Here is a 12,795-nt window from a genome sequence, read left to right on the forward strand (position 1 = left end):
TCAAGGACCCCATAATGAACACTTATTTAATTTAATTAATAAATAATTAAAAATTATTTATTTTTTAAATTTAAATTCTTTATTGTTTAAAGTATTACATACGTCTCCTTTTCCCTCCACTGACCTTTCCCTGGCCGCTCTCAGCCCCCAGAACATGCCCTCACCCCCGCTACTGTCTGTGTCCATTGGTTATGCTTATATGCATGCATACAAATCCTTTGGTTAATCTCTTACTCACACCCCCTCCCCTGCCTTCCCTCTGAGGCTTGATGGTCTGTTCGATGCTTCTATGTCTCTGGATCTATTTTTGTTCACCAGTTTATGTTGTTCATTATATTCCACAAATAAGTGAGATCATGTGATATTTATCTTTCTCCGACTGGCTTATTTTACTTAGCATAATGCTCTCCATGTCCATCTATGCTGTTACAAATGTAAGAGTTCTTTCTTTTTAACAGCAGTGTAGTATTTTATTGTGTAGATGTACCCCAGTTTTCTAATGCACTCATCTGCTGATGGGCATTTAAGCTGTTTCCAAATAGGAGGACCAATTATTTACATAACATTTAAAAAGGACTTAAGCCCTGGCTGGTGTGGCTCAATGGTGAGAGAATTGGCCTGTACACCAAAGGTCTTGGGTTCCTAGTCAAGGGCATGTGCCTGGATTGCAGGTTTGAACCCCAGCCCCTGGCCAGGACAGATGCTGGAGGCAATCAATCAATGTACCTCTCTCACATTGATGTTTCTTTCTCTCTCTCTGTCCCCACTCTCCCTTCCCTTCCACTCTCTGAAAAGCAATGGGAAAAATATCCTCGGGTAAGGATTAACAAAAAAATGAAATAGAAAAGACTTGGACTTGATTATGTCCCTACTGAATGACTTAGTAGAGTTAGTCTCTACTATCAGAAGATAGTCAATGAGGCTTATGTTTCTTTAAAAATCTTCCTAAATTCCTTTCCTTTCTTCCTTTATTCAACTTCACACTTAGATTCAATAGGCCTCTGGCTGTTTGGTACTTAGGAAGAATAGTAATAATCTGAAGGGGAGAAACAGTTGCAGTGCAAGGTCTAGTCCTTCAAGGAGTTTTTGTAGACAAGCTTCTGAATAAGGGCCTAGTTTCACTCTTAAGATAATCCTAGCAAAGCAGCTAAATAAAAGTCTTGAAAGCTAGAAAAGCAGGTGGGAAGTTTGTTCTCAATGCCTGCCACCAAGTGGCTAGCTGAAAAATGTTTTATTGTGTGTGCATATGAAGCATACGTTAATAAAATGTGCTATGCACATGGTAGCAGTACTTAAATAAAAATCTAATTGCTGTTCCAAATCATTTCAAAAGTGTAGTCATTCAAAAGTATGTAAAATCTATGTTAAGTACAAATGTTAAGATAGCTCGTTCTTAATCTGCTCTTAAAAGACTTTCAACTCCATTCATTCTCATCAATTCTTGAAGTAATAATGGAGAGTGGGAGGAGGCAACTTGTATTGCCAATAAACACAACTTAATACTCCTGTCTCCCAGAAAACAGAAAGAAAAAAAAATTGCAATGGGAAAAAATAAGTAATTGTATTTAAATGGCAAAATAAATTTAGGTCTTCTATGCTTCTATTGTAGCCTGTAGATAACTCATTCATTTAACAAATATTCATGTGTACCAACCACTATGCTAGGGGCTAGGAATGAAGTTAAATTTTATGTCTCCCTAGGAAATTACAACAGAGTGATACATACTAAACAGGGGCAAACAAAATAGAAGAGGTCATACACAGAAGGAACCTTATCTGGTCCTGGGAGGTAAGGAAATGTTCCCTGGTGGAATGGTATCTAAGCTGAGGTGAGGAGCCAGGCAAAGGCAGTGGACAGGAGTGGGGTGATTTTTCCAGGCTGTTAGCAAATGCAAAATCAGGAGACCCAAACATCACAATGAGGGACAGAATATACACTGTTGGGAGCAAGGCAAAGATATTTTTCTGTGAATCATATCCTTTTTGCTAATGTTTATCTTACTGATTTTTCAGCTAAAGGACTCCTCATTTTTGGAGGGTCCTGACAAATAGGATCAACTTTTACTTTATTTTTCTAATCTTAGAGTATTTATTATGTTTTCTTGTTTGCCTTCTCCACTAGACTTTTATATCTGTGAGGAATGTGAGACTGTATCTTATACTGTATTGTTATTGCTTAGCACTGGTATAATTAGGTACTCAATGAATGAATGAAAACTCTAAAAACATTACTAGAGAGATAATATAGTTCGTAGGTTAAGAGTGTAAATTTTGGTGTCAGACTGCCTTGGTATGAATTTTGCCTCAATTAATTATTTGCTGTGTGGACTTAGGCAGTTTCCCTATCAGTAAAATGAGTATCATACATGAATATTTATGTTCCCTGAACTGTTAATCAGGATTATATAATACAAATGCATATCAAATATTGGCCCAGAGGAAGTGCTCAGTCAATGTTATACATAATTCTTTTTCTTGCAAGTTAAAAAAATTAAAAAGTTATAACTTTGAACATTTCCCTTATTACTCCATGGTATAAAAATTTACCTTTGATGCTAGCGATTCCTGGTAGGGAGATAGATCTTAGCTGGGCAGTTTTCTCAATGTCATCTCCAGGAGACTGTGGAAATTCTGGAAATGCTGATGGCTTTGATGTGAAACTCTGTACTTGCTCTGTAACAAGTACACATGGTTTTAGTATTAGCAAGTCTAACACGAAGTTAAACCAGCATTGAAGGTCATCTCTTAGGATAATTGCATATATACTGAATTTAAGAGAAATTGCTGACAAAAAGACAACTTACTGAATGAAAGAAGATATTTAAAAGTGATACACCTGGTAAGCAGTTAATATCCAAAATTTATAAAGAAGTTATACAACTTAACACCAAAAAAAAAAAAAAAAAATTAACAGTCTAATTAAAAAATGGGTAGACGGCCGTAATGGACACTTTTCCAAAGAGGACACATAGATGGCCAATAGACATATGAAAAGATGCTCAATATTGCTAATCATCAGAGAAATGCAAATTAAAACCACAATGAGCTATTACCTCACACCTGTCAGAATGGCTATCATCAATAAATCAACAAAAAACAAGTATTGGTAAGGATGTGGGGAAAAAGAAACCTTGTACATTGTTGGTGAAAATGCAGATTGCTATAGCCATTATGGAAAACAGTATGGAGATTCCTCAAGAAATTAAAAATGGGCCCAGCAATTCCATTTCTGGGTATATATCCAAAGAAATCCAAAACACTAATTCGAGAGATATATGTACCCCTATGTTCATTGCAGTATTATTTATAACAGCCAAGATATGGAAGCAACCCAAGTCTCCATCAATACAGGATTGGATAAAAAAGTTGTGGCACATATAAACAATGAAATATTACTAGGCCATAAAAAGAATGAAATCTAGTAATGTTGCAGATGGATCTAGAGCAGTGATTTCAACTGGTGTGCTGCAAAAAATTTTACAACATGCAATACCTGACCATTTAGTGAGGGGCACCGGTCTCTTCTCCCTTAGATTGTAAAATAAAAAAAGACAACAGCCAACACAATAATAGCTGTCTGGTGTGAATGCCCTGCTTGAACCGTGAATATGTAGGTCATGTAACAGAGTTGCTCCTTACTGGTCAAATCGCATAATAAGGTTGATTAGTTAATTATTGGTACCAGAAATCCTTATATACAAGTATAGGCACCCAGTTTTTTAAAACGTCACTTTGGAGCAAAAAGAGTAGGTAACTATTATTATTATCGGTAAATAAAACAAAATTATATCTATTGTCAGATTGGCAAAAAATGTATTTTTTTGTTGTGCTGCAGAATTTTAGTATAATTAGTTTATGTGTGCTATGAAATGAAAATGATTGAAAATCACTGACCTAGAGGGTATTATGCTGTGAAATAAATCAGGCATAGAAAGAGAAAAATATGATTTCACTTATATGTGGAATCTAAAGAACAAAGTAAATGAACAAAGCAGAAATAGATTCATAGATACAAAAAACATACAGATGATTGCCAGAGGAGAGGGGGGTTGGAGAACTGGATGAAAAGGTGAAGGGATTAAGAAGTACAAATTGGTAATTACAAAAACAGTCATGGGAATATAAGTTCAGCATAGGGAATATAGTCAATAATATTGTAATAACTATGTATAGTGCCAGGTGGATACTTGAAATGTATGCAAATTACATGGTTGTCTAACTACTATGCTGTATATCCAAAACTAACACAGTATTGAATGTCAACTGTAATTGAAAAATAGAGAATTAAGTAGCATAGTGACTGAATGAAGTTAAAGGCATAGATTGAACATGTTTAGGGCTAAGTGAAGATTAATCAGTATTATACAACATTAAAATTTGAAACTGTGGTCTCTGGTGTAGCTCAGTAAGGAGCTGTGGTCTCACTGCAAGATCATATAGCACCAGTACACGTTTAAGATGTTAAGAGTTTAAGCTGCAACTGAAAACAGCATTGATATTTGATATCCTGGGAACTGTGCTATGAGCCTGATCAGGGGTATGTGCCACCAGACCAGCTGGTGCTGAAAGAATGCTACCATACAGTTGTGTAGCAGAATGTTAGCACAAGGCCTCCCACTGTAGTCTGTATCCCACCCAAAAGAGAATAGAGAGGTTGTACTGCTTTCTTAAAATTAAAAAATACTTGTGGGGGGGAGGGGTCAAAGCCAACATAGTCCAATGCCTTAGAGTTATGTCCTCCTAGAGCTTAAACCAGTGGAGGTTGATATATCTGCCAATATCGACTAGGTATGCCCCTACCTAAAGCCAAGGGTCTTTCCAACTCAATGATCCCATCATCATTTGTTAATGGTATTTCAGAAGGACTAATAATTATTTTAAAGTAAATTTTATGCACTTAAAAATTGAAAAGACTTCCATAAACATTTAGCTGCTTTAATACATGCTATGACAGTAATGTTTTTTTGCCTATAATTGGATGCAGACAGCATGGAGAAGTCTATTTCCAGCTAAACATTACCCTTCTTCCCTTAATAGACTGGAGTACAAATCATGTACCAAATGGGCTTTTGCTAAATGAAAGCAAAGTGTATCAGCTTCATCTCAGTGCGCTCAGGCATCATTCACTGGGTTCGATCAGTCCTGCTGGAACACCTTTCCACTCCATGTGGGAGGCAAGCTGCTCAAGCCTGCGTGAAATATTCAGAAGCCAGCCCTGAATATCTCACCTTCATGGGTGGTCTCTGGAGGCCTGTTGCTCTCAGGCTTGTTGGAGAGAGCACTGATCAGCTGTAGTTTCTCCCTTAGCTTGGATACCTGAGAATCTGAACTATCTTCTTTCTGTCCAAAACAAAGATCACAGAGGTTTAAGTTGGAAACAAGACTTCATTTGATTCTTTATTATATCCCCAAAGCCTATTTAGCATGCAGTGCTTGACCCCCAGGAGGTTCCCTATCAGTACAGGCAATGAAGGGATGAATCAACAAATACTAGAGATATCTTCGGTACTCAGTGTTGATGAGGGCCTAGCTGGATTTGAGCCTAGACCATTAAGGGAACATTATGCTAGAGATGATCTGATTCACTGTGAACATTTGGCTGATGGGGGAAGGCATGCCTGTGTCAGCAGTAAAGGAAATGCCCCCTTGCTCAGGAGCCTCTACGACACCTATTTCCTAAATGAGTAGCATATTGGTTTCTAGGAATGATTTCACACTAACTAAATAATTTTCCTGAATACATTACTTCACCTTGTGACTAGACCACTTTAGGTAGAGTTTTATGCTCTTATCACATTAAAAAAAAGCAAGCAAACCACAAATATTCCCCTGATCTTCCTTCTCTCCCCCCATGGTGATGATTCAACTGGTGGCAGGAACTGTTAGGAACATGAAGAAGCAGCTCTAATACTTCTAATTCAAAGTCTGATTTATATCTTTTTAAAAAGCTTTTTACCTTATACCCTGCCTCATCTCCAGGATGATCTAGACTGGCATATAAAAATAAATTTAATTATAAAAGGAGAGAAGTCTGGTTTCTATGAGGCCTGTTTCTAACTGCTTAGGCTAGGGTGAAAGGTCCTGATTCTGTGCTTAATTAGAATATCAACTCATTACATGTTTCTTTTATTCAATATATATTTGCTTATTTCTCTGCTGCCTTTATTTCTACACTAATAGTGTATAGATCACTCTTGTTTTATTTAGGAAGCTAATATATGGACATATATAACTAAAACTAGGTCCTAACTGCTTGAAGAATTTATGATAAGAGAAATGGCATCTGGTTAGGATGCTTAGATGAGGCAGCACAAAGGGACTCATATATTGAGATGACAAAAAATACAAAGGATCTAAAAGTAAAACCAATAAATTTAGGCAAAAATGTGTGCTAGCTGTATTTTATTCTGATACCCTAAGACTTTCTTTGCTGGGATATCAGAGTATATCACAGATTGCTTATCTTGTAAATATGTCTGGGATGAACAATAAAACAGAAAGGTACAAGGTGAAGGGAACTGGCTGAGGCTTAAATGGACTATATAAGTTCTGAGACTGCAATTTAAAAATAAAAAATAATTTTTAGGTTAGACACTGTTTTTAAATTATCTAAGCCACTGTTCCCTATCATTAGTACATATAACTTCCTGTCTTAGCTTAAAAGTCATTTTCTTAGGAAAGCCTTCCTCATCTCTGCTAATGCCCTCATCATATCCTATACTTTTCCTGCCTAGCATTTATCACACTCACAATTAATTATCTGTTCAATTATGTGTTAATGATTTTCTGACTGATGGACTTTGAGCTCCACCAGAAGAGGGGTCAGGTGTCTATCCTGCTCAGTATGGTCACCCCAGCTCCTAGCAGAGTGCTTGGCACAGGGCAGGCGCCTGATAAAGTCTTCACTTACTCAATAATTTAGTGTGTTTTGAAGTTTTAGCAAATTAGACTGAAGTGTTCCTTTTGAGAAAGAAGCAGCAGTTCAAAAGCACAAAGATGCAGATGCATTTATCTTTATGTCAGAGTAAGCTTCCTGTTATTTACCTTTATGCTTTGAGTTTTTACTGTATCTACTCTGCTGGTCACCTGATGCAAAGACTCTCTTTTCAGAGTGGCAGCTCTATCACCTATCTTAAAGGGTAAAAAGAACAAGAGAAGATTAAAGGTAAACATTAAAACTTACACAATATCTAGCACTTTTTAAGAAATTTGGTCAAACTTATTTTAAAGCTCTCAGAACACTTTCAGCAGAAATACCAGAAGGAGAATGAGAGAAGAGAGGGAGAAAGGCAACCAAGATAGAAAGCTGAAAACGGTGCTTAGTCTAGTTGATTCATTCTAACTTTAAAACTTTGAAGTATAAAAAGCGAGAGAACTTTAACCTAGAAGCATGCTGAGATACTACTGGAAGAAGCAGTAAGACAGATCTTACTATTATCAATTTCCTGTTCTGGAGAAAAATAACAGTGGGGAGGAGAGGAACAGTAGGGGAAGTGTGCGATGGTAAGTTTTCACAGTAAGCCTCGAAAACCTTGGAGGCCTTCTACTCATCAAATCATCCAAAATTCCTAGCCCCTGCTTAGTTTAGCAGAGTTCAAAAGCAAGGCTCCCTTTTACAGTAAGGCTCCTTTAATCTTTGCAGATTTGTAGTCAATTACACACCCTGTAAAACAGAAGAGGGACAGGTCTTACTCCACCCTCCAAGCCAAGTCGAGGCACTCTGCCAACGCTCCACTATGGCAGAGCCAGTTCAAACACTGCTTTCTATGTGCCAGAGTTTGACTTTATTTGTGGGCTTTCTTCTAGCTTTGGTGGTTACTTAAATTCACAGTATGATTTCCTGTATTTGGTTTCCATTTCTTTATATATGCCTCTATCTCTGCTGTATGAAATCCTTAAAGGTGAGGCTTGCAACTATTAAAAAAACAATCCACATGGATCCCAGCACAAAGTATATGAGGAAAGGTGATTAAAGAAACACACAATAACGTGAAAACCAGTAAACCACGTGGTCGGCTAGCATGCAGTTTCCTCGCATGTAAAATGGGAGGCTGGACTCAATGATCTCTTAAACTGAGGAGCTGGTCAGGTCTGATCTGTTATTTAAATGGCTTTCCTGACCTTATATGCAAAAGTATATGTGCAAATGGAGCAGGGTAAATCTGAAAGCCAAGTTCTGGCTTAGTGAAATGGCAAAAGATTCTTCAGTTATTGCCACTGACATTGCTCCTACCCTTAACAACTTAAAAAAGATCAAGAAGACCTCACTTAGAAATATGTGCCAGAGCTTCCCTACCACTTGTAACATAATAGGAGGCTTGTTATCTCTGCCAACAACTTGTGGTGAACCCTGGGCAAGCAAGTAAACCTCTTTACATCTCCCTTCCTAATCAGGACCAACATCGCCTGTGCCACGCACACCACAGAGCTAGTGTAAGGATTAGAGGAGACAAGGGTTAAGGATTAGATATAATACAAATGTGTAGCCTCTCAGATATGCCAGACGACTGTGTCTGAAAAGGTAGTGAAATGTCAGCCACGTACAGACAACAGACATTGCGACACAGACACGTCACTAAAGGTCTGAAAAGATTTATGATGCTGACGGACAGGTTCGCTTGCTTTTCAATCTTGCTCATAGCAACCAAATCTCTTTCTACCAAGTTGACTTTGGGTAAGACTATTGACTGTCTCCTTCATTCCCTTGAATTTAAGATCATTCTGCCTCTGATACCCGACTAGGCACTGTTTATCTCCTCTAAAGAGTTGTGGTGGTACAGGATATTCTGGAGTGGAAATAAATTAAGTTGTGGAATCCAGCTAAAGATGTATGCCAGACAAGCAGGCCAGCAGCACTGAACCACCATTATTATGCCAAGTTACGGAAGTAAACTCCTTTTCCTGTTTAGACCATTGATCGTCTGTCTCTGCTTTGTCCTTCTACTCTAAATCGCTCTCAGTTTACTCCCTCTGGAATTGTTCGGCCTCAGCTAGATAGGAGGGGGACAGAGAGAAGAGGACTACCTACATGATTCACTCTCTGGTCCCAGGAAGCTGAGAGGTTGGGAATTGATTTCCCAATGTTTACCTCACCTGCTGGCAGGAAAGCTTGCTGGGTTATTAACTGAAACATCCATTTACCTAATTTGTCAGAACAAAACTACCTTAGGAACAATACCAATTACTGAATTGGCTCATGTAGCAAAACTATAACAAGTAGTGCATTATTTAGTACAAGATTCAATTATTTTTATTGACATCCTTTAGTTACTGATTACTACTTAAATAGAAATGATGACTATAGGTTTTAAAGGGCATTAGACTCAGGACAGGAATTCTTCTTAGTGAAGATTTCCTTTATTTTCTTCATTGTGATTCTGAACTCAATATCCTTTTTCCTCCTTGTCTTTAGTCTTTAGAGAATCTTAACTTTTTAAGGCTATGCTTTTTAACATTATTAGAATTTACTGTGGCTCAAAGTAGCCATTGCTCTGAGTTCATCTGCTATCCATCCATCTTTAACTTGCCCAGGTTGCTGTTTTTTATAGTTTCAGGATACTCTGGTCAGTCTATGTCTTTCAAGATGTGAAAATAAACGTACTCCACTGATTGACATGCAGGGGAAAAAGCAGATTGCTAAATAAGAGATAGGACAGCATCTTGGATCCCTATCCAAGCCCTCTCTGGTCAGCTCTCACGCAGGCATAAATATGCACAAGATGCCAGCTGAAGAACCACAACACTAAGCACAAACTACTCCGGCTGCTCCAGAGTCTATTGTGGTCACAGGGAGGTAAGCCAGAGACAAAACATACCTGTTTCACATTCTCGCTGGGGGGTTTATTGTCAAGTTCTGATGGAGCTGAAGGTGATGGAATAATCTGGTCACTTCTACTGGTCTCCTTCACAGAGTACTGATTCTGTTAAGAGGAATGGAGGTTAGTATAGGCAATAAGTAATTACTAAATCTACTTAGCCATCTGGGATGATCCCAGAACATTCTAGCTTCTCACTGGGGCATCCACAGATTCATCAACATGGAGGGCAGATCTAGGAATGAGTGGAGAAGCTAGGGAGCTTTTGTACACCTTGAATAGTCCCAATTTCAAGTACATATAACTCATCTCCACAGCATGACAGCAGAGGTTGTGCTATCCTTTTCAGCCTTCATAAATCCTGAATGGAGCCAAGTATCCATTAGGAGATGAACTCAGGCCGCTGAATAACTGCAGACGGCTGACATCTGCACAGTGTGGAGAGACATTTGAAAACAACCCGAGCACTGCAGGGATTGTTTGTCTCACTTGCCTGTTACTGCATAACAAATCATCCCAAAATTTTGTGGCTTAAAACAACAATAATTTATTATTTCCCAGGATTCTGTGGGTTGTCTAGGCTCAGCAGGGTGGGGGTGTTCTGTTTCACATGGTGTAGGCTGAGGTCACACATATGGCTGCGTTCTACTGGGAGCATGAACATCAAAATGGCCTTTCATCCTCTGGAGCCCCTTCACTTGGCCTCTCATCATTCCCTAGTCTAAGAGCCCTGCCAAATTCTGGGCCCACAGAACAGTGAGAAATAATAAAGTGCTGTTTTAAGCCCTAAGTTGTGGCGTGATTTGTTGTGTAGCAATAAACAACGGAGACACTTCCCTACTTTCCTTTCATTCTTTTCCATTTTCCTTCCTCCCATTCCATCCTCAGGTGTCTTATTTCGGTATCTCCTGCAGTACATTTGCAAAAGACCGAAGCTCTTCATTCTATCCACCTTAACTGCGTAATTTATAGATTGTGAAAATAACAATAAACACTGCTTACTGTATTTTTTTAAAGATGCATAGTAGGGTCTGTTTAGATAAATGGAAAGTGGGTACCCCTACTATTACTACTCAGAAAAGGGGGGCAGGAGAGTGCTGACTTTCCATAGTGCTTGTAGATTTCCTTACCAGGTCACTCTGTAGTAACTCCATGGCTTTCTTGTGTTCGTCCACAGTTTTCTGTATTGCCTCCACAGCAAGATGGACACTGTTTAAAGTATTGCCAATGGAGGCTACGCTCTGAACATAAACATATAGTAAGGTTAGTGTTTTTTCCTTTTTAAAAATTTGTATTAGTTTTATTAAGATGTACCTGATTAAAGTGCACATGTTCAAAATGTAAGTTTTGACATACATACACCTGTGAAACTATTAACACAATCAAGATAATACACATCCATCACCCCCAAGTTATCCCTGTCCCGAGGCAACCACTGGTCTACTTTCTGTCACTACATATCACTTTGCATTTTCTAAATTTCATAGAAAGAGAAGCAGTGAGTATGTACTTTTTTAAAAATATGACTTCTTTCACTTAGTACAATTATTTTAAAATTTATCTATATTGTAGTTACTCAGCTACATATGTATCTGGGTAGCATTCTGTTGTATGGATACATTGTAGTTCATTTCCCTGTTGATGGACATTTAGGTTGTTTTCAGTGTTTGGCTACTACACATAAAGCTGTTATAAACATTCGTGTACATGTCTTTATGTGGGTATATGGTTATCACAAGTATACCTAGAAGGTGAATGGCGGATCATATGGTAGATGTATACTTAACTTTTAAAAAAACTGCCAAACTGTGTTCTGAAATGGTTATACCATTTTATATTCCCACTAGCAGTGTATGAAAATTCCAATTACTCCATACCCTCAACACTGGTATCTGGAGTCTTCAATTTTAGCCATTCTAGAGGGAGTGTATATATCACTGATTTAATTTTACATTAAATACCAATAAATGGAAGTCAGTGTTTTTAATTATTTCAAATATCTTCAAACTATGAATTTCATGTAGCTTATATTAACACAATTAACAGGAACAAAAATCTATATATAAAGCCGAAGTGATCGGATGACCAGACAACTGACCGGTTGCTATGACAAGCACTGACCACCAGGGGGAAGACACTCAACGCAGCAGCAGCAGCAGCAGCAGCAGCAGCAGCAGCAGCGGCAGGCGCACTGGGGTTGGAATGAGCAGCAGTGGCGCAGAGCCCTGGGCTCCAGCTCCTCCCCGGCAGCCTGCCGCTTCCCGCACTACTTCATGCTGTGCTGTGCGGGATCGATGCGGACAGTGTAGCCCGATGAGCTGGCAGGTAAGGCCGGGCTGTGGCAGCGTGGAGGTTCACTTATCCCCGCAGGCCAGGCCGAGGGACCCCTCTGGTGTACGAATCTGTACATCGGGCCTCTAGTATATATATATGTAAACAAGCAATTGTCTCAATTTAAAGGACTTTCCCTAGAGGAAAACCAAATCTTTCCTTTAAAAAACCCACTAGTTCAGGGGTGCGCAAACTTTTTGACTTGAGGGCCACAATGGGTTCTTAAACTGGACCGGAGGGCCGGAACAAAAGCATGGATGGAGTGTTTGTGTGAACTAATATAAATTCAAAGTAAACATCATTACATAAAAGGGTACGGTCTTTTTTTTTTTTTTTAGTTTTATTCATTTCAAACCGGCCGGATCTGGCCCGCGGGCCGTAGTTTGCCCACGGCTGCACTAGTTTATAGATTTGGAACCCATAGATAAGATTCTCCCACAAACTGTAGGCAGGCAGATGGCCAGAGCTAACACTGTAGATTGCCATGGAGTTTGGAGCAAACGATGGCTTTTGAGTGAAAATGGGTGGAACCATTTCTGGCTTTGGGAAAACCAGCATTGCAGAGATGAAGTACAAATTCCACTTGGCATTATTGGTTCTTTTTTTACTTTAGAATCCCATCGGCAACTACTAAGGAGAGTTAGCTATG

General features: G+C 38.7%; 1 protein-coding gene across 3 annotated transcripts in view; it reads right to left on the bottom strand.

Annotated features, from left to right (window-relative positions):
• EFCAB14 (EF-hand calcium binding domain 14) overlaps nt 1-12,795 on the bottom strand; it is a 41,123-nt gene that overhangs the window by 5,197 nt on the left and 23,131 nt on the right. For 2 of the 3 annotated variants that reach the window (XM_070405056.1, XM_070405055.1), the window contains exons 5-9: nt 10,946-11,056; nt 9,816-9,920; nt 7,045-7,131; nt 5,229-5,340; nt 2,548-2,673 (exon numbers count right to left, since the gene is read on the bottom strand). In XM_070405056.1, coding sequence (XP_070261157.1) covers nt 2,548-2,673; nt 5,229-5,340; nt 7,045-7,131; nt 9,816-9,920; nt 10,946-11,056 — 541 coding nt within the window. The remainder of the gene's footprint in view (nt 1-2,547; nt 2,674-5,228; nt 5,341-7,044; nt 7,132-9,815; nt 9,921-10,945; nt 11,057-12,795) is intronic. The other variant, XM_070405057.1, reaches the window with a different exon arrangement.

The sequence above is a fragment of the Myotis yumanensis genome, unplaced genomic scaffold (assembly GCF_028538775.1).
Source record: "Myotis yumanensis isolate MYYU_CA2020_CCGP unplaced genomic scaffold, mMyoYum1.0.hap1 SCAF_2, whole genome shotgun sequence".
Classification (NCBI taxonomy): domain Eukaryota; kingdom Metazoa; phylum Chordata; class Mammalia; order Chiroptera; family Vespertilionidae; genus Myotis; species Myotis yumanensis.